This window comes from Polyergus mexicanus, unplaced genomic scaffold, assembly GCF_030449975.1.
Source record: "Polyergus mexicanus isolate NDT 795.1 unplaced genomic scaffold, iyPolMexi1.0 SCAF_6, whole genome shotgun sequence".
Taxonomy (NCBI): domain Eukaryota; kingdom Metazoa; phylum Arthropoda; class Insecta; order Hymenoptera; family Formicidae; genus Polyergus; species Polyergus mexicanus.
The window spans coordinates 12,111,084-12,137,874 of record NW_027223326.1 but is presented as its reverse complement, the minus strand read 5'-3'; the positions used below and the strand labels follow the sequence as shown (position 1 = coordinate 12,137,874).

General features: G+C 37.2%; 6 protein-coding genes across 12 annotated transcripts in view; 3 read left to right on the top strand and 3 right to left on the bottom strand.

Annotated features, from left to right (window-relative positions):
- Positions 1–559: 559 nt before the first annotated feature.
- Positions 560–6,891, top strand: Twi (twist). 3 transcript variants are annotated; one of them, XM_070297592.1, is made up of 3 exons: positions 560–2,084; positions 2,714–2,804; positions 4,447–4,533. In XM_070297592.1, exons 1-3 carry the CDS (start codon positions 1,100–1,102, stop codon positions 4,451–4,453), a joined length of 1,083 nt encoding a protein of 360 aa, XP_070153693.1. In that variant the 5' UTR covers positions 560–1,099; the 3' UTR covers positions 4,454–4,533. The 3 variants fall into 3 exon arrangements, with proteins under 3 accessions (XP_070153693.1, XP_070153694.1, XP_070153692.1); XM_070297593.1 differs by having other exon boundaries at positions 2,714–2,808; positions 4,447–4,529; XM_070297591.1 differs by lacking the exon at positions 2,714–2,804 and having other exon boundaries at positions 4,447–6,891.
- Positions 6,892–14,994: 8,103 nt separating this feature from the next.
- Positions 14,995–18,214, bottom strand: LOC138934206 (ubiquitin-conjugating enzyme E2 J2-like). Its single transcript, XM_070297693.1, has 4 exons — positions 17,553–18,214; positions 17,232–17,466; positions 16,988–17,116; positions 14,995–16,874 (listed from the first exon to the last, which is right to left on the bottom strand). The coding sequence occupies exons 1-4, from the start codon at positions 17,675–17,677 to the stop codon at positions 16,662–16,664; spliced, it is 702 nt and encodes a 233-aa protein (XP_070153794.1). The 5' UTR covers positions 17,678–18,214; the 3' UTR covers positions 14,995–16,661.
- Positions 18,215–18,541: 327 nt separating this feature from the next.
- On the bottom strand, positions 18,542–20,294 carry LOC138933974 (ubiquitin-conjugating enzyme E2 J2-like). 2 transcript variants are annotated; one of them, XR_011447068.1, is made up of 5 exons: positions 19,739–20,294; positions 19,428–19,662; positions 19,226–19,354; positions 18,929–19,114; positions 18,542–18,623 (listed from the first exon to the last, which is right to left on the bottom strand). XR_011447068.1 is itself a non-coding variant. In XM_070297309.1 (4 exons), the coding sequence occupies exons 1-4, from the start codon at positions 19,852–19,854 to the stop codon at positions 19,058–19,060; spliced, it is 537 nt and encodes a 178-aa protein (XP_070153410.1). In that variant the 5' UTR covers positions 19,855–20,294; the 3' UTR covers positions 18,640–19,057. The 2 variants fall into 2 exon arrangements, 1 of the variants encoding a protein (XP_070153410.1); XM_070297309.1 differs by lacking the exon at positions 18,542–18,623 and having other exon boundaries at positions 18,640–19,114.
- A 140-nt stretch (positions 20,295–20,434) lies between these two features.
- Tmem98 (transmembrane protein 98) lies at positions 20,435–22,319 on the top strand. Its single transcript, XM_070297308.1, has 4 exons — positions 20,435–20,859; positions 20,931–21,040; positions 21,313–21,445; positions 21,517–22,319. The coding sequence occupies exons 1-4, from the start codon at positions 20,704–20,706 to the stop codon at positions 21,790–21,792; spliced, it is 675 nt and encodes a 224-aa protein (XP_070153409.1). The 5' UTR covers positions 20,435–20,703; the 3' UTR covers positions 21,793–22,319.
- On the bottom strand, positions 21,121–26,532 carry LOC138933971 (ATP-binding cassette sub-family F member 2). 4 transcript variants are annotated; one of them, XM_070297302.1, is made up of 10 exons: positions 26,437–26,532; positions 25,712–25,917; positions 24,627–25,030; positions 24,370–24,533; positions 24,001–24,228; positions 23,529–23,916; positions 23,252–23,443; positions 22,942–23,145; positions 21,513–22,881; positions 21,121–21,430 (listed from the first exon to the last, which is right to left on the bottom strand). In XM_070297302.1, exons 2-9 carry the CDS (start codon positions 25,893–25,895, stop codon positions 22,738–22,740), a joined length of 1,908 nt encoding a protein of 635 aa, XP_070153403.1. In that variant the 5' UTR covers positions 25,896–25,917; positions 26,437–26,532; the 3' UTR covers positions 21,121–21,430; positions 21,513–22,737. The 4 variants fall into 4 exon arrangements, with proteins under 4 accessions (XP_070153403.1, XP_070153405.1, XP_070153402.1 ...); XM_070297304.1 differs by having other exon boundaries at positions 25,712–25,911; positions 26,437–26,495; XM_070297301.1 differs by lacking the exon at positions 26,437–26,532 and adding an exon at positions 26,180–26,344.
- The window catches only part of Rhogap100f (Rho GTPase activating protein at 100F), a 60,159-nt gene continuing 59,834 nt past the window's right edge, over positions 26,467–26,791 (top strand). Inside the window, exon 1 of the mRNA XM_070297294.1 lies at positions 26,467–26,700. The gene's annotated coding sequence lies outside the window, so the exon portion shown is untranslated. The remainder of the gene's footprint in view (positions 26,701–26,791) is intronic.

The following is a 26,791-nucleotide window of genomic DNA, read 5'->3' as shown; positions in this document are numbered from 1 at the left end:
TTTTTTCTCCTTTACACTTTTTTTATTTCTTTATCCTTAAGTAATTTAATGAGAAAAATAATTTTGCATTTAAATAAATAAAAGCAATTTTCGATGAGAAATCTCGCGCCTCTACTTTCCTCGATGATTTTGGTGCAAGTATCTTATATAGTAAATGTAACGCTGGATTTGTCCAGAAAAGCGTTATATAAGCACAAGTGTCTAAAACAAGAGTTTCGAGACTGATAAATTTTCAAAGTGACGAAAAAATTGTTTACATTTCTAAATTTTAAGACATTATTATTTAGTAATCAACGACAATTTTTGTGTGAATTTTTTTGGAAATAATTAACATTTCGAGATTCCCGCAATCGCGCATTCATAGTCTTCAGCATCGTTTCATCGCCATCGCGGAGAAGTCTTTCGTTTCTCTTCGTTACTCTTCCCCCGTCACCTGGTCTATTTACATACACACACACACACACACGCGCGCGCGCGCGTACACACAATACGTATATATTTTCAATCTTCATATTTCCCCTCTTTCCACGGGTGGGGACAAAGTGATAATCGGGACCAGTCACACTCGTCGTTGGAGGCGGGGTTCCTCCGGCGCGAGAAATCCGGGAGTCGGGAGCTTTCTTCGTCAAACTGAGACGAGTAGTAACATTCGGAGAGGAGAGAGAACAGAGAACGACGACGCCACCGCCGACAGCGATTGCGACGTAAACGGAGTTTCGGGACATTCGATTGCGTGGATCACTTTTCGCGGCTCGCCTTTTTTCGCGTCGGCTCTCGCTGATAAAAAAAAAAAAAAAAAAAAAAAAAAAAAAAAAAAATCGCTTGTAAAAAGTTTCAAACTCCGTGTCGCGCTGTGTAATTTGAGAAAAGTGATCCATATCATCCGTTCGTTTGCAGTGAAATGTGAGCTAGTACGTAAACATGATTCGCGCGCTGGCATAGCGGTGGATAGGTGAATGGTGCTGTTAATCGAGGAAGCCTGGTACCGCGTATCCGGCGACGTGTCGGATAATAGAAAAGCGTCGTCGTCTTACCCGCGTCGCGTCGAATCGTCGTCTCTCCATGTGCTGAGGCAGCGCGAAGGTCGAGCAGCGGGAGGATGCGAGGAGCCGCAGCAGCAGCACCGCAACCGGCGCCGGCACCGACGCCGATGCCGACGTTACAGCAGGCGTCCCAGTGCATACCGATCCAGAGCAATTATTACATGCTGCGTAACGGTGGCAATGACAACGCCAGCATCGCGGCGCACGGCAGCGACGGCTGTAATTCCGCCAGTAATTCGCCGGTGGCATGTTACGAAAGTTTCACGCCGTCCGCGACGCATCTGATGGACCTCAGCGGCCCAGCGCCGGAGCAACATCGTAACCTTTTGCCGTCCGATTATCATCATCAAGTCCCCGCCGGTTACAGTCTTTCGCACATCGTCTATAAAAATCTCCAAGACTCGAGGTACCATCATCACCATGACTTGTATTCGCCCGACGGCTGTGGCGCCGAGGAAATGGTCGCTCCCGGCTCCGTCCAGTCGATCCAGGGCCAGTCCTACCATCCCGTGGATGGAGTACCCGTGATGGAATACAAGGCGGAAATCGAGTTCAAGCCCGAGATGAATATGGTCGATCATGTCCCGAGGTACTGCGAGCAGACCCCCTCGGAACTCGGTCGCGTGACGGAGCCGCCGTCGTCGTCGTCGTCGTCGTCGACGACGACGACGACGAGAAACTACGGTGTCGCTGAGGGCAGATCGGCTGTCAGAAAAAAGAGGAAGCTCAGCGGCACCAGCAACAACGAGTCTGAGAGCGAGACTACGACGGCAACCTCCTCGACAAGGACCAAGATACGTCGTAAGAACGGCCAGAGCGACGAGGAGACTCAGAATCAAAGAGCAATGGCGAATGTCCGTGAACGTCAGAGAACGCAGAGCCTCAACGAGGCATTCGCCGCGCTAAGGAGGATCATACCTACTCTTCCAAGCGACAAGCTCAGCAAGATTCAAACTCTCAAGCTGGCCGCTAGATACATCGACTTTCTGTTCCATGTGCTCAGGTATAGCGCCGATAACAGCGAGAGCACTGAAAATATAGGTAATTGAATATAGGTAATTTCGAGATTAGTATATATGTATATATATATATATATATATATATATATATATATATATATATATATACGAGTGTAATGTTTATGTTATGATATACGAGGTCACATATATATTCGATGTGTGTGTACCTCGGGGAATAAATCTACACACTGAAGATAAAATGTTATATAAACATGGGTCGTATATAGCTCTAAAGCTCTGAAACATGACTTATAAACATGATTTCATCCAATGTTTACGAATAATTTCGCTATTTCCGAAGCAATCTCATACTTCGGGCCAGCAAGCTTTTACAAATATGCTTGGTCCTTAATAATTGGGAAAATATCTATACATCACGATCTATGTTAATGCAACATCCTTTACAGTCGAACTTTCGTATTGCCAATATTTTTCTTCCTCACACCTCCGTATTCTTCGCCCATTCCATTCTCGCTTCTTTCTCTACTACTACTACTTTGTGCGTTTTGTGTATTTCGTATCGTTGCGCGCGCATGAAATTATATCGAATGGAAAAATATCAAAGGCGATTGTTCGATTTCGATACATTAAGAATACGGAGGCTCGGCTGTACTTATTTTAGTGTGTATAATGTGAGTAACCATCTTGCAGCAAAGGGATACTGCAAGCTTACGGTACCGACTGCACATTATTTGGAGAGACGCTCGAGGATTGTCTCCGTCGGCACCTCTTCCGTAGAGCGGTAGGTACGTGTTTACACCAGCCGGGGGTGACCCATTACAGTGTGTAGCATAATTAAACAGACTCCCGCCTGCTGATTCTTGTAATTTACACGCTATGGATCGAGGAGCACTTATGTCGCGCGTAAGTGTTTTCCAAGGAGCTCGCTCTTCGTATCGCGCGTTAGGTTGCCTGCGCGTTGTATTTTTATTGTTTTCCTAATAGTTATATAATCATCAATCGTAAACAGCTGCGTGGAGAGATTCCAGTTTTTAATATTTAAAATAATAAACGATATACGATAACGATGTGCGCGCGATATATATATATATATATTCTAAAGTTAAACAATCAAAACTTGATGCGTACCGGTATATAGAAACAATGTTATAATTAGAGAAACATATATTATATAAACATTGGCCCCAAAAATAATTTATTGTGGAAAAATTATGAGAGAGAGAGAGAGAAAGAGATTCACTGTTGAGGCATAACAATGTAAGAATAAATCGATGGTGCGTTACAATCTAATCTATTTTATATTCTAGCTAATGCTTTTTACTTCGGCTCAATTTTTACCTGTGGAAAATTGTGAAGGCAAAATTGTATCATACAATAATCGATTCCCAATAAACTCATCGACAAGATTAATTTCAACTAAAGATAGAGACTGAACTGAAGGTAGATACAATATATGAAATTCGTGGGGTATTAAATACAATCTCTGCATGATTTCACAAGCTTATTGTATCGAAAGTGGAAAATTAAGTCAACGTGTAATAAAATATTTTTGAGAACCAATGTCTATATAAAATTGTTTAATAAAATGAAATGAAAAAAGGAATGAATTATCGACTGTTAAAATTCTGTCCGCGATAAGATTCATCATTGCTAACCCTGCGAAGCACAGATCTACAAATCATTGAATTCATTCTTATCTCAGTCAGTCAGTCAGTCAGTCAGTCAGAGAATGACATAAGCCATCCGGTACATGCCAAATAGCGCAATGATGCATCTGTGACTCTGACTAACGATATCGGAACACTAATGGCCCGGAGTCGGTGCCGATTGGCCCGTCATGTTCTCGGCTTTTGCGACGAGTTCGCGAGACGGAAATACATACCGTGCGTTTCTTTTATTCGAACCGCTGCGCTATCTCGGAGCATCGTGCGTTACCATGATGCGTTACCGCGCTACTTCCCTTTTATTTTGAAATTCGTACAGAATTATCGCGGTAATATCTCTCTGCGACTTCTTTTTTAATTTCTTCGCTGGCTCTTCTTCTCAATCTTCGCTCTCGTATCTCTTTGTCGAAATAAAAAATATCGAGGCTTCCTGAAAGAATAATATGAGAAATAAATTAAGAAATTCCATAATTCATAAAGATAGCTAGGTAATTGAAACTTTCATCTATACTCGGTCAGTTTTTAACGATTTTTATATAAAATTATAACAATCTCTAATTTTTTATTCGCCTCGATATATCCTTCTGTGCTGGGCATTTCAGGTGTGTGGAAAGATTCGATATATTAAAATAAATTACTGCGTTATTGTTCTTTTAACAATTTACAGGAAAAAATACTATATATATATATATATGATCGTTTATATATATAGATATATATTAGATGATAATGAAGCGCTGATAAAAATATCTGTTTCAGGAGATAGAGGCGCCAGAAGTGCGATTTTGACCGCGAGGGAAATCGCATCGTCACCCAGTACTTATACGGCGCATGAATTATCCTACGCTTTCAGTGTTTGGCGAATGAGAGGCGACTGGAATTCAAATTTGTAAAATAAGCGGCCCAAATAAATGAAAATGTTTTGTGAAAATTTTTCCCCAAGACTTTCGACAAAGAGCGTAAGCCTTCTAATTATTCCTCATATCGCGGGGTATATCTCGATAACAATAAAATACGACGGGTAATCGATTATTGCTGGGAGATTCCCTCACTCGCATTTCTATTCTTCGTTTTGGCTACCTCTCGAAAGCACGTCTTGCAGCCCGTTAACGCCAAATTTACGAGCGTTTACCCGGTCTGTCCAAACAATCTTTTTACATAGTTGATTTATCGAATCTTATAAGCTTCACTAAACTTCCCTTCGAACCATTCATTGCAAACTTGAGTCGATAAACTGCAAATTTCATAACCCTTAACGTAGCAAATATTATATATATATATATATATCTGCATATATAAAGAACATTTAAAAATTATAATATCAAATTTAAATTATATTAAAATTTTTGCATAATAATCGTGGAGATAATCCGGAGAAAATGCAAATGTACTTTGCACAAGTGAATTTTCATTTTGCATATACAAAGTATAAGATAAATTTCTGAAAACCCATCTCGCACATTATAATTGATCTTCGATTAAAATATTCAAACTATGGTAATTTCGAACAAATGTCCAAACTTTTATCATACGAAGATTCAACTTGTACAGTTTAACTTTTACAAATGATTAATCATCGTTCGTTTACGTTTACATTTACAATATATTTTACTTTATAGAGGACGATCGTGCGTCCAGCTGTAACGATAATTGCCGGATTCGGGATCGTCTTAAAGAAACAGTAAGAGGGGAAGAAAGTTAACGGGTACTTTGGCGCCCATCAGTCGGGCACAATATTATTTTTCTTTTCTCCTAAGATGACAGAATCGCCACGACGGACCTCTTCGTCGGCTTCTTCATCGCGTATACGCATGTATATCGTAACGTAAAATATCCGTCGCGACTTTTGGTACCGGCATCGTGAATATTCCGAATGACGTTAGTTATTTTAAACCGGTCAAAGCAAACTCTATCGGCCGCGTTTTTCAGTCTCTTAACGAAGACACGCCGCGTTAAAGAGCCGCTCTCCGACTCTTTATTATGGCATTGAATCGTGACAAACAAACAAACAAACAAAGAAAAGAAAAGAAAAAACGTGGCCGACAAGATGAGAAAAGCGCGCAATCTCGGCATGGATATAGGCACGATAAAATTCCTTTTTTCTATTCTAAAATCATCGGGACCGAGAGCTAATCCTTTATTCTTCCCTCGATCTTTTATTTTATTAATAAAATATACACAAGATGAAATGTATTGTTTGCGCATCTTTTATTTGCTTTCTCACTTAACATACGGTCAAATATGACAAATGTGTAGCGAGAGAGCAGTACCAATACAGAATTTCAATTTACAAAAGCCAGTTGTTACGAAGGAAAATTAAAATACATACTATATTCATACTTAGATGGACAAAGAAAAATGTTACGATATGATAAATTTGTTGTTAATATTGTTAATCGTAGGCACACATTAATATTTGCATTTACTAGTAAACACCTATAATGTCTTGTAATTCTCTCGCGATCTTACCTTATTAAACTTTAATGTAATATGTTATCCTAATAACAACACCAGTTGTTCTCACTCCAAAATTTAAATCCACGCGAGCAGGGACAAAGATTCATCGTGCCACGATCGTTGTCGTTCTCGCGCGAAGAGATAATTTCGTTGATCGATGCAGGTGCGCGACGAGGCGTCGGTTAATAAGCGCGCTTTGCAGCGACGCGATGCGGTACACGAGGAGTTGTCGCGCCGTTAATAGTCCGATGAGAAGACGTAAATTATTGGCTTACATTATTGCGAGCGAGAGCGAGCGGCCGGGCGATGCCGCGAATTAACGGGGACAGAATTAACTGCCGCGCGATTAGATTTCAAAGCGAGCCGGAAGAGAACGCCGTAAACATACGTGTTATTATTTCGCGCACGGGTGACATCACTATCCTATATATAATAATTTATTTATTTTTTTTTTTTTATATATAAAAAATAATGATTTCCGAAAGGACCGGCGAGAGTAACGCGTAATTACGTGCATAGCAAAACCGCAGGAACATTTATTTCATGCCCTTTTTTTTTCTAATCTCTAATTTCTTTAGTTCGATACAAAAATTATCGTACTTGTACGCGTATTATACTTTTTTGATGAACGAGATATTCTTGCGGCGTACATTAAATTTACGAAATACGAAAATTGCTTATATGTGTATATATAAGCTTAATAGAAAATATAAAAACACGTAAATGTAGAATAAATTATTAGATTAAAATATATCAATCTCATAATCATTATTTATATCAGCCTATATTAATTTGATAAAATATAAGGTATACAGAATCATTGTTAGTTTAAAAGAAGCGGTCTTTTTTAATCGAGTGAAAAGTAATATACACTAATAGATACGAGTACCATATATACCGCATCAAAAGATATACAGATTTTTCTTACATTATAAAAATTCGCAAACAATCGTCGATGCATTCTTGACGATTAAATTCTCGCAAACGTTTTGTATTAGATATTTACAGGATGAACGTTTTGTTAAAGCAACAACAGATGAATCTCTTTGCTAATAAATCATTTTTCGAATCTTCCTTGAATCGTCGTTGCTCGGCTTGTTGTCTAGGCCTCCGCAAAGCAAAACAGCTGTCATGATCATTCTCGACATCTTTCTTTTGCCACCGCCATTATGAATGTGTAGGATAAAAAAAAAAGAAATCGGCACTCTCGGGAGAACTGTCAGGAAAATCGCAATTGTCGAAATAAATAAATAAATCAATTTTAGGAGAGCGAAATTATTTGAGAAAGACAGGCATCGAAAACGCAGTTACTTTCGAGAAATAGTGTGAGGAATGGAATTTTAGTTTCCAACATTTGATTATTGGACATTGTAATGTTTGTTTTGCAAATCGACAATTTGCCGGACAAACCCATATTCAAATTATCGTTTTAACGTTTATGAGACAAATTTTTAACGATCGATTTAGATTTAAATCGGGTAGATGCATCGCGCGCGGCAAAGGAGAGGATGTCGGGCGTACATCGGGTTTGTTTTTGTAAACCGGTGAAGAGCATCCCCTCTCGGAGGGATTTCCCGAAAAGGCCCTCTCGTCGGGAGACGCCGAATGTTGGATGTGTGTGTCTTGGCTAATTGAATTCAAAGAGATTTATGGTCGGCACCGGCGCGTTGCGCGACGAATAAAAACGACAGAAACGCGCGCGCGCGCGCGCGCGAGCGGCGCGGTTCTCCCGCTGGCGAGATTCCTTCTCTGGACTGTCGCCCCAGCCGAAACGTTGATAAATGTTTTTACCGGGCCAATTAACGTTAGCAGACCGGCGGAGAACTTTAGCTTATGATTACCGATGCTAATCGCGCGAATTTTTGGCGCGTCTGTTACATTTCGATTAATCGCACGAGCAAAGCGAAAAAAAAAAGAGTAAAGCTGATTCGGAGACGTTAATAATAACAATTGATACATCAATAATATTAATTTGTTTTAATATGTAATCACTTGTGTTTTATATTTATGTTTTTTTTTTTATATATTTTCTATCAAGTATGTATATATATATATATAGAAATGCACTTTTATGCAAGCGTTTATGCTAATTATTTACGTTTCAATCTATGCATTTAAATGTTAATGTGTGTCAATAGTTAATAACGTAACAAACTAGTATGTATTTCATAACATTTCCTTGCATTCCCATCACAATTCGAAATATCAATAAATATATTGATTTTCCAAATAATAAAGAAGACTATATATATGTATATATTTACAAGAAATATATAAAATTTGTACAAAATAAAAGAAATTTCACAAGCCACAACTATTGTACAACGACAACTTTTTACGATTCAGCCTGAATATATTTTTATATGCTACTTTGCTACTAGATAGCACGAAGGTATGTACGTACATATATAAAATGAATCTTGCGAGTGCAACTTGCAGCAAGTGGCCGGATAATGCAATAATTTGTTATTTCCATGCGAGCCCCGCGAGCGTTGTATGTATCACGAGTTAATATACACATGTATCCTTTTCTTTATTTGTATATACGTGTTACTATGTAACGGTCGTAAATAGCGTTCTGTAAATAGCTGCGTGATAGATTTTAACGGAGCTTTTGACGATGATATCTCGATATCCATTCCGTCGACTCGATGCTATTCGCATTTTGCTTATTTATCCGAGCGCTCTCGCTCGCACATTTGTAATGTACAATATTTTTATACTCGCTGCGACAAATGAGAAAAGAGATGATGAAAAAAATATCGGAGTAAAAGTTTCTTTCTTTTCACCTCCCTTTATTAAATCAAGCCGCTCTTTTATCTTCGTCCTAATATTTATATTCTGCCGTATAGATATTCCAAGAATTTTTAACTATATAAATTCCCTTTAATTATGAATATATATTTTGTAACAATCTTGCGAACGCTCATGATGTCAAACACGTGTAACGAGAAACGTCTGCGAAACACACAGATAGGATTCTCGGATTATAAATAAGGAAATTCACACGAGATCACGAGATGAGGGGAACGAGAAAGGAGAAGAGAGAGAAATAATTTATCAAACTCTATCCGAGAGACGACGGCGGTAGTCTTAATATGGAATTAGACGCGCCAGTGCAAATATTATTGCAAGCAACGGACCCGAACAGGGACGCCCAGCTCGCTTCATTGGTCGAAAGCCATGTCATTGTGTTCTGCCTGGACCAATCGCGTAAGGTCGTATGGGATGCTGGCTTTCCTCTCTCCGCTCTATCGTCGCATTCAAGGATGTTGAAGCGCGAGAATGAGAAATTGGCAAGATGGTTTTACAAGCGTTTTGCTCTCTGCCAACTCGATTACTTCATATCGATATCTAAATTATCCATCGAAAATTAATAAGACTCTAATGACAAATGTATTTCTCTCATATACATTTTAACTTTTAATAAATTTAATAAATCTTCTCTCTTAAAAAGCAACCATTTTTTGTTTTACACAAATTAAAAACTCCAAATTTTAATTTTTTATAAATCAGAAATATCTTTCCGATATCAGATATACAGGGTGTCCCATAATTCGCGGATCACCTCTCATACGTGTGCATATAAAGCATGTTAAATTAGGAGTAGGAAAGACCTCTACCGTTTCGCGACCTTCGTGACAATTAATAAGAAATTAATTGAAAAAGATCGACCAATCCGTATCCACGAGCGTGCGGCGAGAGGAAACTTCCTATTTTACGTTACGCGGTTGCTTGACGTTTGGCGCGCGGCGAAGCGATGGGAGGGGCGTTCTACAAAGACTATGTTCGACACGAGGCTCCAGCGTAGGGCGTAGAGGGCGTCCCTCTCACCGCTTCGCCGCGCGCCGAGCAACCGCGTAACAGACGTAACAGTGCAAGTTTCTTCTGGTGATTCGCAAATTATGGGACATCCTGTGTGTACATACGTGTATATATATATATATATATATATATATATATGAATTCCAAAATTTTGATTTTTTATCGAAATCTAGTCAATCTAGTTATATGCTCAGTGGGAAAAATAATTGAAAAGTTCAGATATAAAATTATGTATGCGTTCGAGACATTACACTCTCAGAAAGGATTTCTGATAACGAGACAAAAAATATTCTTGACATATTTAATCGTATCACAACCTTACGCGGTATAAAAATAAAACAATTTTAAAATTAAATCAATAATTCCTTTTCTTCTCTCTCTCGAATTAAATAAGATTGTCTTACTATCTTGAGACAAGAGTAACATATACAAATCTAAGCTTATATATTCTTGCATTTAGAATAACTTGATGTTAGATCGCTACAAATTTCCATCTTCATCTTTGTGAGAAAATTAACGGGATAGCACCAAGAGCATTTTATTCTAGAATTTTCCATTTAAGATTAAAATATTCCTTTTTCAATAATAAATATGATTGTCGCTATATCGATCCTATTTTATGATAGATTGAAGAGTAATAGCATTAGATCCGGAAATCTTTTCTGTGGGTGTATATTTTATATTTACGCGTTAAAATTTTGTTGCACTTTGGAAATTTTTATCTCATTTTGTTATTTTCATTAGCACGTTAATGGGGGAACGAAGATGAAAACTTGATCTCTAGCTGTAAAAAACAGAAAATTGTGTCGAGTATAAATTCTTGAATTAACGGAACTTGATGTCGGTCACTATCGATAAAGAACATTAAGATTATTACGCTATATGCAAGCGAATAACATCGAGCAGACAAATCTTCATTTTGCATCGTAACGACATATTCATGAGACACATGATGTGTATATGTAATGGCAAGAGTACGAAAAATAATGCAGTGTATGTAAGAGTGACGTTAAACATTGAAACTCGTAAAAGCTGCTCGCTCCAGTATAATCGGCGTCTAGAGCCGCTGGAAGGATTTCCATCGACTTTGCAAGTTCGTAAATAAAACGTCATGTGCACGATGGGTCGCTATGTTTAGTTTAGGCGCGGTTTCTCAGATTTCCACGATCACCCCGTGAGAGAAAGTTAGACAGGTCTTTCGTTACTGTTATGGCTCCGCGATCGCAACGCAACATGATCCTAATCCGATTTCCACAACGAGAAAATAAATTCTTTCGATTTTGATAATATATATTATAATATATATTATAAAAAGAATATACATGTATATATACATACATATACATGTATGAAAAGTACGATGAAAAAAAGCGATAATCATCGAGTAACACTGCGTCTTATGACATTTATTTTGATTATACGTCTAATTTAATTCTTATTATAATGTCCCGTATTTTTAATCACAATCTTTATACATGAAAAATAATTACTTTCGCATCTGAATGATTAGAAGAGAAGAAGACGAGTTCGACGAGAGAAAAGAATCGGTCGGAGATGCTGCCGAGACAAATATATATCTTCTCTGTCTTTTCCTATTAAATTACCACAATCTCTGTCATTCCCTTCGTTTTCTTCAAGAATGATGAATCGCCGATCGTTAGTACCAGTGCAAGTGTGCGCTTTTCCATCATGTGTGTCGTGCTCCATTTGCATACATATATATTTATATTTGAATAGGGCCAATCTCTCCCCTCCTTCTTCCGTGATGGCGCACTTATTCGTACACCACGACGGGTTTTATGCCGGTAGTAAACCGTTCCGCGCCGGATTATGACACTCTCCTACGATAAACGTGGATAAACCACCGTGCCGGGGTTCCGGTGTGAGTCTCGCAGTGATAGAGCGACCACGTGGATAGAGAGAGGCGTCGCCGCGGATAGAAATAGAAACGCGTGAAAATCCATCGTGAGGGAAGCTGACGGCTGGACTTGCGTCTTGAGTAAATCGTCATCGGAAGAAACTATACAGAATAAAACAATCATTAATTTCTCTCTCATTGTCGTTTTAGAAAAATTGATAGTCACGTTACAATTCATTCTTATGCTATATATGGTAAAGCTAAGATAAAAGATCTTTAATTGCTAATATGTGTGTGTGTGTGTGTGTGTGTATTATACATTCAGAATATAGTATATAATTTACATTCAGAATATAATTTATATACTTATTAAGATCTGTCGGGCTAGAAACGATTGTAAAGAATTTTAAAATTCAAAGAAACGTATCAAAGTTCGAGCAGGCTTATCGTGCCAAATTCTCATGTAATTAATTGCTTATTCCTTTTAGTATGAGAGATTTGCGGCCAGTTGCACAAAACAATCCAATGTAATTCCTGATACATAACTGTTTAAATTTCCGCGACTAATCGTTTCATTCTCGATGCGACAAGGCACGTCTTGTTAAATTGACAAATCAGGCCGTGCCGATTCTGGTCTCGATAAATCACTGTCGTGATACAAGCAATACTTTTACCAGTCGGCGGACAGGGCGTCGCACACAAGCGTCGTTTCTCTCTTTTCTCCCGAAACTCGAACAAGTATCAGCATCGCGACACGGACGCGACGCGACGCAACGCGCCGCTGGCAGCTCATTAAGCCGCGTAATGAGGTCGTCCCTACAGTTAATTATTTCGGAGACGGTTTTCGGGCTTTCGCTCCTCTTCTCTTTCTATCGTGAGACACATCGTTTCGTCCCACCCACCGGAGAACGAGGGCGTAAAACGATTCTACGAACCATTCCGGCTCGCGATTGACGACACTCTAAATCACCCTCGCGGGAGACTCATTTCGTTCATTTCCGGTATCGAACGGATACATAAAAGTTACAACAATTCTGACTTTCAATAGTAACAGAATTTGAAATTCGCCGGGCACCATGTATAGCTATCGATAAATCAAGTAAACGTCATCTAAAGCTGCATGCGCGCGCAATAAAAATCTAAAAAAAAAAAAAAAAAAAAAGTCTCTTGAGTAATTCAATTCTTCAGTTAGGATATGCACGGATTATCATCATTTTCCTCTTGCTAAATTAAATAACTTTAGTTCATTGTCAGTTTTAAAAGCAATCGTTTCAATAAAAGTATATCAAATATGTGCGACATCCTGTCGCGGACACGTGCATCTTATTTACCCAGGATTCGAAGCGAGACCGAAAGTATCCTGGCGCCTCTCTCGATGATTTACACGTAAAGGGCGGGCGTTACGGACGCGGAAGGGTGTTGCCTGCAGCAGCGGAGGGTGAGATTACAGATGCGGCTTCTCGATGGAGAGAAAAGCGGCCGGTCGCGGCTCAACTTCCTTATTATTCCGTGGTCGGATAAATTGCTGTTTGCTTCTTTTGCGGGATGTTTGCTCAGATTAAAACGGATTATATCAAAGTGGCGATGGAATAAGAAGCGACATCACGTCCCCGACATGTGGCTAGTTTGTCGTTGATCATCTATATAGAAGAAAACATGACAGAAGTTGAGATAAAAATGGAGCTCGGCAGATGTTACGTAAAGTTTATAAAGTAAAATGAGACAATAAAATATAAATATAATTCTATTTTAAAGATTATATTAAGAATATAATTTTTAAAATACGATCGTGACATTTTCAGCTCTTATGAATCTAGAAATTGTCAGATTATGTTTTAAACTTAGTTTAGAAAAATTATAGAAAATTACAAATACAAAGTTGCAGAATTTGTTAATAAAGCCCGATATAAAAAAAGCAAGTAACATTATAATATAATAGCCGTGATATAAAAGGCAAAAGTCTAATTTAAACACAAAAGAGGCGTATATATTAACCAAAGATTAATATATACGCCTATACGATCGCATGCTACAACCGCGAGAACTCTGAAAGAGTTAATATAAACATATACAGCTACTAACGGAGAAAGAGAAAATTTACCGTGCCCCGATTTATCTTACGCAGTGCGTAAAAAGGAATAAACACGACATCGGCAAGAAGACGCGCGCTCAGTTCACAGGATATGTCCTTCCTCCCGAGCGCACTTGGACAACGAAGCAATTCAACGCGCAAGATTTCCAACAGTTTACCGAAATGGTAAACCGCGCGCCACGATAACAGAATACTTGCTGTTTTTTTATTTGCACTCTCTCTCGAAACGGGTTAAAGTAATTTATCTTATTCTTTTGTCTCATTGATCCGCGAAATATAATGATTCGTATTTTATCTAATATCTTAGTTGATTATTAATAGATGTGATCGCCTCTTTATTGCAGAGAGAAAGAGAGAGAGAGAGAGAGAAAGCGGCAGAGAAAATCATGCTTTCTCTCATTCTCCGTTTATTTACAATTTCTATATTATTATAATATAGCGCTCTATATTATTATTTTAAGATTACTGCGGTACATAAAATTTTTACTTACAATGATACATAAAATGAACATTATGAAATAAATTCTATAGAATCAATAGTTTGAATTGGACATTGTATCTTTTTTCATCTCTTAATTTCCAACATATTTTTTATTTTTTTACTTTTATTTATCTCCTAAACTTATAATTCAAAATATCTGTGCACAAAACTCGGAAATTATAAATATCTTAATATCGAAACAAACGATACCTGTTTTATCTATAGTTTTCCACCATAGAATATTAATTATTTAAAATACATATATTGTCTGCATTTTATTAAATGTGAAAGATATATTAATGAGTAAAACTGTATGTTACATAAAGGATTGAACGGATATTGGATAAATCTTCAATGAAACAATTTTGAAACATCTTCTCCGATAAGTAAACTATATTCCACACGCTTATGTGCTTAGCAATAATAATAACATGTTATATTTACATTATTTTGTCATAACTATGTTATAATTACAATATCTACCACATGTTTATACAATACATTTGATGGTAGAATATATATAAGCATACATTGTAATTATTTTATCACTGTTGGAGGATTAAACAATAAAATACAAGATTGTGGCTCGTAGAAATAAATTACACACACACTCACACACACACACACACACACACACACACACACACACACACACACACACACACACACACACACACACACACACACACACACACACACACACACACCGATAAATATACAAAAATTAATTATGGTTTTGCTTTGAGTACGGTCAAATTATAATTTAACATTTATCCAAAGGTTACAAAAAATTCTATATTCCTTCTTTCTCAATACTATATAAATAATAATTATGGAAGAGCGTGAATTTACCTGTACACATTGTAAATATTTTCTTTGTGCCAATGAAGGAAGAAATGTTGAAAATATTTAAATGGAAGAAATTCGTGGGGGAAAAAAAAAATAATAATCCTACGAGCCATTTAAAGAATATATAAATGAAAAATATATTAATCTTTCAAGCTATAGCGCGCTTGAGACTAAAAACGTTTGCTATGTGTGGTATGAAACAATTACTATTATACGCTAGTGACTTATGAAACGCTCTACCACCCTGCGATGCAAAAGATGTTAGCAACACAACATTAATAATTATTTTGATTTTATAAAATTGATGCATTAAATGTATCAAATACTTCAAAATAATAAATTGTTGTGAAAACTTGCGCATAATATCTTTAAAAAACTTGCCACGTTACCATATAGATTAGATAGTTAAGATACGTATTATCGGACATCAAATCATTTCACAATCAAATATTTTAGGCATTTCAGTGTTGTCTAATTTTCAATTGTTAATAATTGACATCTTATTTGCAAAAATAAATGTAATAAAAAGGCATATATATATATATATATACACACCATTCGTAGCAAAAAGATTAATCAAACCATTTTTTTTCTTAAAGAAAATCTCGAGGTAATCACTAATGATTCAATGAATATAGTTACATTCGGCAGATTAATCTTTATGTTACGTTAATATCGAGATTATTTCTGTATGACTTGCTTCTTTGTTCTTACAATATCTATTTACAAATAAACTTGTTCAATGAATGGACTATCAAGTCAGGCTATCAAGCATAATCTGATTTAATTACATTTTTAGATTTAGTCTCATTGGCACATTGTAGAGTGCAATAAATTTGTGCATTTCTATCCAAGAGATTCTCTGTTAACAGGATTAAGTAGATATATTGTGCAAAATGTATATCTCTCTCTCTGGATATATTTTGACTCTAATTAATCTTAAAAGTATAGAAAATTCAATGAAAGGAAGAATGTTGCAGCACCATAAATGAAGAAACTTAGTTTCTCTAATTACATTGCTAGAAGAGTGCAAATCTGATATAAAAAAGGCGGGAAGCCACTACGATTAAATTGTTTCATCTGTTACACATCTCTTTCAATTGAATTAAGAAAGATTACGATGACTCTTCCTCATTGATAAATAGCTGAATAGAATTCGGATTACAATACAGCTTGTATATTACAATCGACTTGATATAAAAATCTATCAAACTATTCAAAAGTTTCACACTGGCAAAAGTTCTTCGAACCGTTCGCAAAACCGAATGCTGCACAGATTCGAAAGATAGATCAACAGGCAAATATGAGAGCCTAGCATCTTCTTTTTATATTCTTCGTCGCGTTTTAAAATGTACACATATGATTGTTACGGCTCTTCCATTTTCATTGTGATTTGAAATTCAGATCCCGATTTATTCCATAGCTATGCTCCTCAATACATATTTCACTGTGTATGCGAATGCCGCAAAGCCGATGATAACGACGAGATTAGCTAGTGCGCTATGTAATGGGCTTTGTTCTCTCTGCAATTGGTCTCGTATCAAGGAAGATACCTCGGATGCGGTGGACTGATGCCTCGCTTGTTTCTCAAGCTCTTTTCGACGCTCCAGTTCAGTTTTGATCGCCTGCGATATTATCATGTGAAATCACACATCAGATAAGAATATTCTAATTTCAGTAATAACATATTGATATAATAGTTTAAGTACACGTTTTATACACGTATACCACAAAATACCTCGACAGTTTCTGGAAAGAGTTCGCAAAACATCTTGTCCCTCAGATTGTATTCTAAACTCTGCGCAGCTAGCTGTCTCTTCTCGTAATCTGTTGTATTAATGCTACCAAGTGTAGGACTTTTCTCAATCTATATAAATACAATATCATTAAGCCTACAAGAGCATTTTTCAACAATATTTTTGAAGTTATTTCTAGATACCTAGATATGGGGAGGGGGGGAGGGGAGAGGGGAAGTTATTTACCATAAAACTAAGCAATCCTGTAAGAATAGTAGATACACTCCACGCTGGATTCCATGTATCGGGATGAAAATCGGAAATGGAAAGACATAATCTTGTGTTGACTTTAAATCGACCATTTGGAGTGGTCATATAAATACTAGGTGGTTGGAATGGAAACTCTCCTGGAAATATGAGTTTTCCATGATAGAAACCACCCTCGTATGGAGTCTTTTCTGGTCCTATGACTACATAGTGCCTAAAACAAGTAGTTTTGTATTAATCATTCTGTATTCGAAACCAACCGAATAATCAGTTCAAACAGAATATCGATAAAACACTTGCCATTCTAATATATTCGAAGGCACTGGTTCCGCAAGAACGTACGGCACTGGATCCTTTTTGAGTCGCAAATAATCCTGTTTCAATCTAGCTGTTGCACTGTTGACTTTTCTATTCATCCTTACCATATAGCCTAGTGTTACCTCCGAACGGACGTTATCTTCCAGTTTTCTATACTCGTCGCGATCCTATATTTCTCGCCCAGCTTATCAAAAATCTTTACAGCTCGCACTTGATTCGTTTCGCAATATTTACAAATCCGACAATGTATTTCAAAAGTTGACTTTTTCGTCGCCGCCTCAGTACTGTCGAATCGCGAAATATTTGCGCATTGCAAACTTCAGGTAGAAACAGCTACCGACGACAATTCTTGGCGGGATTTATTCGCGAAGTTGACGACAAAATTACCGAGACTTTGACGATTTTGCAGACGTCGCGTGAAATAGGTTACGTTATGTAGAATAATGAGGACAAACGCGCAACAAGACGATGACAAACCCCGTTCTTGGAGCTGCTCGGAGCGGAAGATGCTAGACGAGAAATGTGTTTCGGTAGGATCATACAATCATCGATGATTCACGTAATTTGACAGCTGCGAGCTGTCGCGCGACAGTGGAAGGCGTATGATGAAGTTCACCGGAGTTCCGGAGTACCGGAGTCCAATAAATTCGTCCGCTTGCGCGCAGTGTTGCCACATTGGCGGGAAAAAATAATATTTCGCGAATTTCTAAATAAAAAAAATCACTTTGCAATGGATTATCTATGCATGTCATCGACGAGATATCATTAAAGATCGGTGATCTTATGAGATTTACTGTGACTGGAAAGAAAACTCGCTGTGTTTTATTTTAGTTTATCCAGTTATTGTTTTATTATCGAAAATGTATAGATCTTTTATGTAATTGCTTTAAGAACAAAATACACATTTTATTGTACAATTACTGTTTTATTAACGACAATGCAAAAATTTACTTATCTATAGTAGCGTGTGGCGAGTTTTTTTCCCCATTAAAACCATTGGTCTTTAATGATATCTCATTGGTATTTTCGATAATAAAACAATAACTGGATGAACTAAAAATATATAAATGTTACAAACAAATTATATTCTTCCACTATTGGCATATGTTTCCGCGTTGATATTTTCATTATTCTTTTATGTTTAAAAACTGTAAACACTCTTGTGTCATATATATACAATTCAAAAATTATATGCCAAATAAATTGGGCGTACAATATCTTCCGTCACAGATATTATAAATGTCCAAGGCTAGATATTTATGTGATCAACTACTTATCTTTTACACATACGTTTTTCTTATAGGTAACTATCAAATGTTTTTAGCACTTTTTAAGCACTGATATATAAAAATGTGCACCTGATAAAAGAGATGACTCATTATGTCCACAATTCGAATAATCATAAAAATAATAGTTTGTGATTTTTTAGGAAAGAGTAGAACAGGATGAAAATCGGCGTCTGACAAAATGTAGAAAATTCAGCTCATTCATCTTGGCTCATCGAGTCTCTTTTCTTTTCGATGTTCCAATTCAGTTTTGATTGCCTACAATATATTCGATAATAAATCATAATTTATAAAGACAAATTCAATAATATACTATACAGTCTGTATATATAGTTTGTGTGTTCATTTTACAATATAATAGAGTAATACCTCAACAGTTTCCGGAAAGAGGTCGCAGAACAATTTGTCTTTGAGATTGTACTCTAAACTCTGCATTGCTAGCTGTCTCTTTTCATAATCTGTTGTATTTATGCTACCTAGTGTAGGAGTTTTTTCCATCTGTAAACACAAAATCTTTATTTGGTATAAAGCTATATCTCTTTTAAATATTTCTGCGGAAAGAAATTTATACCATAAAACTAAGCAAGCCAGTGAGAATAGTAGATACATTCCATGCTGGATTCCATGTTTCTGGATGATAATCAGAAATAGACAAGCACAGTCTTGCATTGACACAAAATCGACCGTTTGGTGTAGACATATAAATGCTAGGTGGTTTAAATGGAAACTCCTCTGGAAATAGAATTTTCCCGTGATAATATCCACCTTCGTACGGAGTGCTTTCTGGTCCCCTAACCACATAGTGCCTGAAACCAATAGCATCTATATTAAGCTGCTCGTGATAAAAATTGTGCGCTTACTTACAAACAAAATATCCCTTACCATTCTAATAAATTGGTAGGTACTGGTTCCGCAAGAATATACGGTACTGGATCCATCTTGAGATGCAGATAATCCTGTCTCAATCTAGGTATCGCACTGTTGCTTTCCTTGTCCATCCTATATAGAATAATCTATAGCCCAATGTTACCTCCAAACAGACAATATCCAATCTCTTACACTCGTTCTAACATATATTCTTTGGCCAGTGTATCAGCTACGATGATCTTTCCGGAATTTATCCGCTGCTGAGTTAACGATAGTCATCGAAACGTCTCGACGTATACGAGGTTGACGTTGGATTCGAGGTAAACGTCGCAGAATGATATAGGTTATGTTGTCCGCAACAAGAATAAACATGAGATCGCGCAGAGGTTGGAACGAATCCGAGCTCCGAGCCACGAGCCACGATTCGTAGCCGTTCGATTCGAAGGAGGGTCAGACGATGAAACGAATGATGCGCCTCGACTAAACGTGATCGCCGATGAGGCCAAATTTGCCAGCGGCAAGCTATCACGCGTGAATGTAAAGAGCATGTCTTGTCTTGCCTAGTCCTAGTCTTGACTTGACGAAGTTTGCCCGATTCCCGATTGGTCCAATTAATTCAATGTAATGCTCTGATCATCTGTTGATGCCAAATGCCAATTCGAACACTCTTATGTAACGCACGTACCAATCACAAGTTGTTCTCAAATGTTCTCGTACAATGAATGGAACTTAAGATCTGTGATTGTCTCCGCCTCTCACCATTATCACCGTCATCGGGAAACGGGTGAGAGGTGAGAGGGGAGAGGGAGAGTGTATTACACGACAATCCTCTGTGCCCTGTGCGATTGTTGACATTTTTGTTTCAAATATCAATGTAAGTCCAAGTGATTGATACCGTCTCCTATTTCGGGTAATTTTTTCATCGACGCTTCGATTTGCGAGATCATCGATTGGTCACTACTATACTCGTATCTGATATTATGAGCTCGTCAATATCCATGAGCAATGCTGGATCACCGACCACTGCCACTGGTATGGAGACAGTGGTCGCAGTTGCATTGGGTGCATTAGCTGCCGTCTTCCTTGGTGCACTCTTGGTACTCTTGGTTATCTGTCGCAGGCAGCGTTGCTACTATGTAAGTTTGATAAACGAGCCGGGAATATTAAACTGTCCAGGAAGGAATGCTATAATCTTACTCATTTTCAGAATCAAAAGGACTCTGCGGAATTAAGTTCTGATCTACTTGAAGGAGAGAATATCACTGGCTTGGGACTGGATGTATGGGAGAGCGAAGAGTGGCTGGCAGGTGCTGAAAGGTGCGAATAGTATAGTTATAAACAGTGAAGAAACACTATATTTTGTAATATAGTATTGTACAATCAATAGATAACGTTATATTTACATTAGTTTATTTTTATTGAAATTTATATTAGGTTTCTGACATCTTCATAAAATTAAGCTAATTTATGCTATAAAATTTATCAAGATGGATTGTTTACATTTCTTATTTTCTTAGCGTTGATTAATTTTGTGAAAATTTATATGTTTAAGCGCAATTTATTAGGAAGATAATATTATTGCATTTTAGATGGGTAGATGATGCTACTGGCTTGGCTCCACCTTGTATAGCTGTGCTTCGATCTTGCCATGCTCTCGCAGCCAGTCTTACCACTATTGCTGGAACCGTCAATAGTAACACTGTCCCACTGGAAATAGTAGATGTACGTGCAAGTATTGTATATTATTTTTCTGTGCCGTTTCTATCAGATTATTGCATTTTATCCTTACTCAGGTTGCCCGACGTATACCACCTCGCGTAGATGACGTTGTCCGCAGTCTGTATCCACCGTTGGATGCCAGGTTGCTAGAGGCCAGAGTGGCAGCTCTGGTATTGGCTGTGACTCACTTGGCGTTAGTAACCAAGCATGGCGTACCAAAGAGTCAAGTCAGGAAATTAGCATTCATTGATCAAGCCTTAAACGACATGGACACGCATCTGTTGGTCTTGAGAAATGCAGCATTAGCTCAAGAAGTTGCCTGCTCCATCCCAGCCTCTACGCCAGTTTGAGTGCACATCTCTTTCACAATGGAATCGAATCTTTCTTTCGCATAATATTGGTAATTTCCAGTTATCTATCTGTCTCTTTGATATCTATTTTTATCTTTCCATGGCTTTGGGTTAATTGCCGTCGTCACGCGGTAGCAACGAAAGTTATACATAATATAATAATACAATTGCTAGTGTATACATTAAAGGATTATATATAGGAACGTTTCGGGCGACAAATACATAAATATAGATCATCGTTGATCTCAAAGTATAAAACTGAAATGATTATATATTGATTTAATATCGTTTAAAACGCGATTTACTAAGAATCGATATTTTGCAATATGCAGAAATATATATGGAAACACTGTGTCTTCCATATGTTATATTATTATTATACAATATATAGTTATTTATATACGTATACAGATAAAAATGTATTTTAAGATTATATAATCGATCGTACCTGCGTATGTTTGTACATGTTACAATATTTTATATTCTTGAAGAGAATCAAATTATTTTATAGACTGATAAGAATTTTTAATAAAGAATTTAATCGTAAAAGAAAATCATCGGTTTGCTTCGTCTTTTCTTTTTCTACTTTCATGTCATAGTTCAAGATGTATTTATTTATCATTAATCAATCGTCAGTAATTTATTTAGATTCAATTTGTAATATACACGGACATTTTCGGATTTCTAGATTTCTAATGTGTCGCGAATAATGCGCCGCAACCGTTTGTGGGTTGTGAAATAGATTCACAATTTCGACTTAATATTTTAATAAATTAACTAACAAAATAAGTAATCTGACCGATCATCACTGAAACGTTATGCGGTTTAGCGTATATTCAGTGATAATTAGTATGTTACGATTTTTCGCAAAAAGATTTCTATAAATGGAGGCATAGTGCATTGGAAAAAAAGAGAGAAATACGGCAAATCACATGCAAACTCCTATTATTTGCCCCGATTTGCCAAATCCTTTTGTCTCTTTTGGTTATCTGAAAGGACTTTGTCTTTGAGGTGTTCTTTATAATCTAAAATGTTACCGCTCCATTTTGTAACTGTGCCATTTTCACACACCCAGATTTCTTCAGCAACCTACAAATTGAGCATAAATATACACTGGATTAAAATAGAGCTATAGAAAAATGTACATACTTGATTAATCAATCTGAAGTCATGCGAAACGAGGACCATGCCGCCGTCAAAGTCGTTAATGGCATCGGCGAGCGCATCGATCGTTTCCATATCCAAATGATTAGTAGGCTCATCGAACAGCAACAGATGAGGTACTTGCCAAGCCAACCAGGCGAATACGACTCGACAACGTTGACCGTCCGACAGTTGACGAATAGGACAAATCTATAAAATAAATAAAAAATAATATATATATATATATATATATATATATATATATTTAAGTGTATGTCGTTTCTGAAACAAATCATTCCGATAAATTTTGATATACCTGTTGACGTCCGGTTAGACCATAGCGACCAATAATCTTTCTCATTTCCTCGCGCTCTTTGACCTCAGGGAAAGCTTTCATCATGTAATCAAGAGGCGACATATCCAAATCCAGCAGTTCGTGCAAGTGTTGATGGTATCTACCGATTCGGAGATGACTATTTTTGCGAATCATTCCGCTTGTCGGCACTAACTGCAACATAACATTACCTTGTCAAGAAAAAAAGTATCGAGTGCAGAGGCATTAATAAATAAAATGTATATTTATTGGTACACACATCGCCATATAACAGCTTCAGCAGCGTACTTTTTCCTGCTCCATTTGGTCCAACCAACGCGAGTCTAGTATCCAAATCGATTCCAAATTCCAGATTCTTATAAATCCAAGGCGCATCCTCGTTGTAGCGAAAACTGACATTCTGAACCATGATAACCGGCGGCGGAATCTTTCCACATGAAGGAAAATAAAAGTTTAGCACTTTGTCATTGACAACTTTTTCCGTCAGACCTTGAGCCACCATTTTTGCTAGAGTCTTTTCTTTCGATTGGGCCTGTCGAGCTAATTTCGCAGAACCATGACCAAACCGTGCAATATAGTTCTTCATATGCGCGATCTGATCTTGTTCCCAGTTGTATTGCTTTGCTTGATTTTCAAGTAACTCCATTCTAAAGGAAAACATTAATGTAATCAAACAATTAAAGAATCGACAACATATAAGATATGGAAGCATTTTGTCGCTCGCAACTTACCTTGTTTTAACAAATGCCTCATAATTACCAGTGTAGTATTTCAATTGCTTTTTATTCACATGAATAATATTACTGCAAATTCCATTGAGAAAATCTTGAGAATGAGAGATTATAACGAGAATTCGTTTGTAAGTTTTTAGTTCTTCCTCCAGCCATACACAAGCATCCAGATCAAGATGATTGGTTGGTTCATCGAGTAACAATAGATGCGGTTTTACATAAAGTGCTCTGTAAAAGAAATGCCAAAAAAATGCTGCGAAATCTAAATATAACACGTATATCAATAGTATTTTTGTATACGCAAATCATATATATATATATTGTGTGTGTGTGTGTGTGTGTGTGTGTGTACATGAAGTTTTCACATACCTAGCAAGAGCTATACGCATTCTCCAACCTCCTGAGAAATCTTTGGTAGGCGTTTTTTGCATTTTTGCAGTAAAACCTAAACCATGTAAAATATGAGCAGCGCGAGCTTCCGCCGTATCAGCAGCCATATCTTCTAATCTCTCATACACATCCATAAGTTGTTCCTACATTTTGTGCATAAAACACAATTGTTTGTTTTTTTCAAATAAAAGTTTTTAGATTATGGCAAATATCGATGTAAATAATTTGTATCGAACCTGAGCATCTTCTTCGTTGCAATCTATTAACTCTTCAGCAAGCTTCTCTAATCGTACACGCTCCTCATCAACCTCCATCACACACTCCAGCGCTGTTTTATTGCTTGCAGGCATTTCTCTAGTCAAATGAAAAATATCTATTTGCTGTGGAATAGGAACTTCACGATTTCCTAGTACCGCTAGCAATGTAGATTTTCCAGAACCATTTAGACCTAATAAACCATAACGTCTGCCGCAATTCAATTCCAACATGGTGTCTTGCAGCAGTTCACAGCCATGGAAAGTAATAGAAAAGGTAGATATCTTTATGTCTCGACTGCGCGGATGCGAAGCCAATGATCCGGTACACGAACGTGCCTCTGCGTTGAGTCTGGCATCTGCCTCCAATTTCAGACATAACGCCTCTGCAAATATACGTTATGGAAACATGTGTATATTAACGCAAATATTTGATAAGATAAACATAGGTAGTTGCAAATAATTTTGTAGATAACTATTTTATAGAGTTATATAAAGTTTGGTAAACAGATTGACTATAAGTCTAGAATAGAATAATACAATAAACAAATAATATAAGTATCTATTATAAAGATTAAATATATCGAAGTAATATCATATTAAAATGTAGAATTTTTAAAAATATATGTTTAGAAATTGAATTATCCTACTTTATAGATTATTTCAAATTTATTTGTCTTGTCACGCGTACGACAGTATTTTAAAATAATCTTTAGAATGTTTTCAAACTGAAAGTATTGAAATTATTCTTAATTACAATTCATACTGAAGAGAAAGTAAAATGCCAAACTAAATATAAATTTTGTAAATATTTAAAAAAGCGAAAAGAATACATCACTTTATTTGTAAAAACATTTACAAATAACATTTGAAAATAATTTGTATTTTAATTTTTCAAATATTTTGCTTAAAAAATTATATCAATAATATTAAAAGTCTTTAAAGCATTGTATTAATAAGATTAAAAATTAAACATTGAAAATAATTAAAAAATGACTCGAGTATGAGAGCCCAGTTGATATCCTCTAAAGAAGAGGTAAAAAAAAATAGCATAATCTTGCACCTACCTTCGGCGCTAACAGCCGTGCCGTTGGTTCCATTCTGCAAATCTCCCAACGTCGGATTCTGGTCCTTATTATCGTCGGCAGTTTTCGTCTGATTGTTACTCTGTGACGGTTTCTTCCCGGACTGTCTCGCCTTTGCGGCCTCCTTCTTCTTTTGCTGCTGTTTCTTCTTCGCGTCGGACGGCATTGCCTTCCTCTTTCACCTGTAACTTTACCAAGTCGTTACACCTCACGAGCGAAAGAACTCGGTGAGACGCGAGACGGCCCATTGGCAATCGCGGCGTTTTCGCCGCGTTACGTGTTACATAAGACGTAGGTTAGGCGCTTTTTTCGCGAGCACGTGTCAAAAAGAAACACACACGGCGGACGAGAATACGAGAATGCGAAAATGCTCAACGTTATGTCGCGTTCGCCGTAAACGGTCACAAGGAGGGTGACGAGTCGTTACGAGAGAGGGCTCGAAAAACTCACCTCCGGTGGACAAAAGAAACTCTTGATAACGAGATGCTTCGTAAATTATCACACGTATGATTTTTCTCGGCGATTCTGATCGCGTAAAACACCCTAGAATATTATCTAATTGTACGGCAAAAATCGAACGTGCCGTGCGACAGGCTAACACACGTGCATTTAATGACGGAGGCGAATCAACCGTCAAAGTGACACCGTGCTTGTCGCATCAATGCACAGATGGCGCCGCATGTGTCGTTTCGGACGCCCGAGCTTACCGTATCGACAATACAGATGGCGCCGCGTGTATCGTTTGCCACTCGACAGATCCTACATCCTACGATCCTACTCGCGAATGTGGGCAGTGGGCAGTGGGCTGTGGGCCAGTGTGGGCGTCGGATCTTATTTTTCTTCTTGCGCAGTATATTATAATGCTGAAATATTATTAGAGACTCCTGATAATGTGACAGAAGAAATTTATCGTACATTTACGTTATCTGGGCAATTATTACGACTAGAGTCAAAAGCATTATTAAATCAAAGTGAGTATACATAGATGATAAGAAGAGAAAACAGGATTACTCGAGAAAAGGAAAGTAGCCAAAATACTACTACATATATCTATGTAAGAAA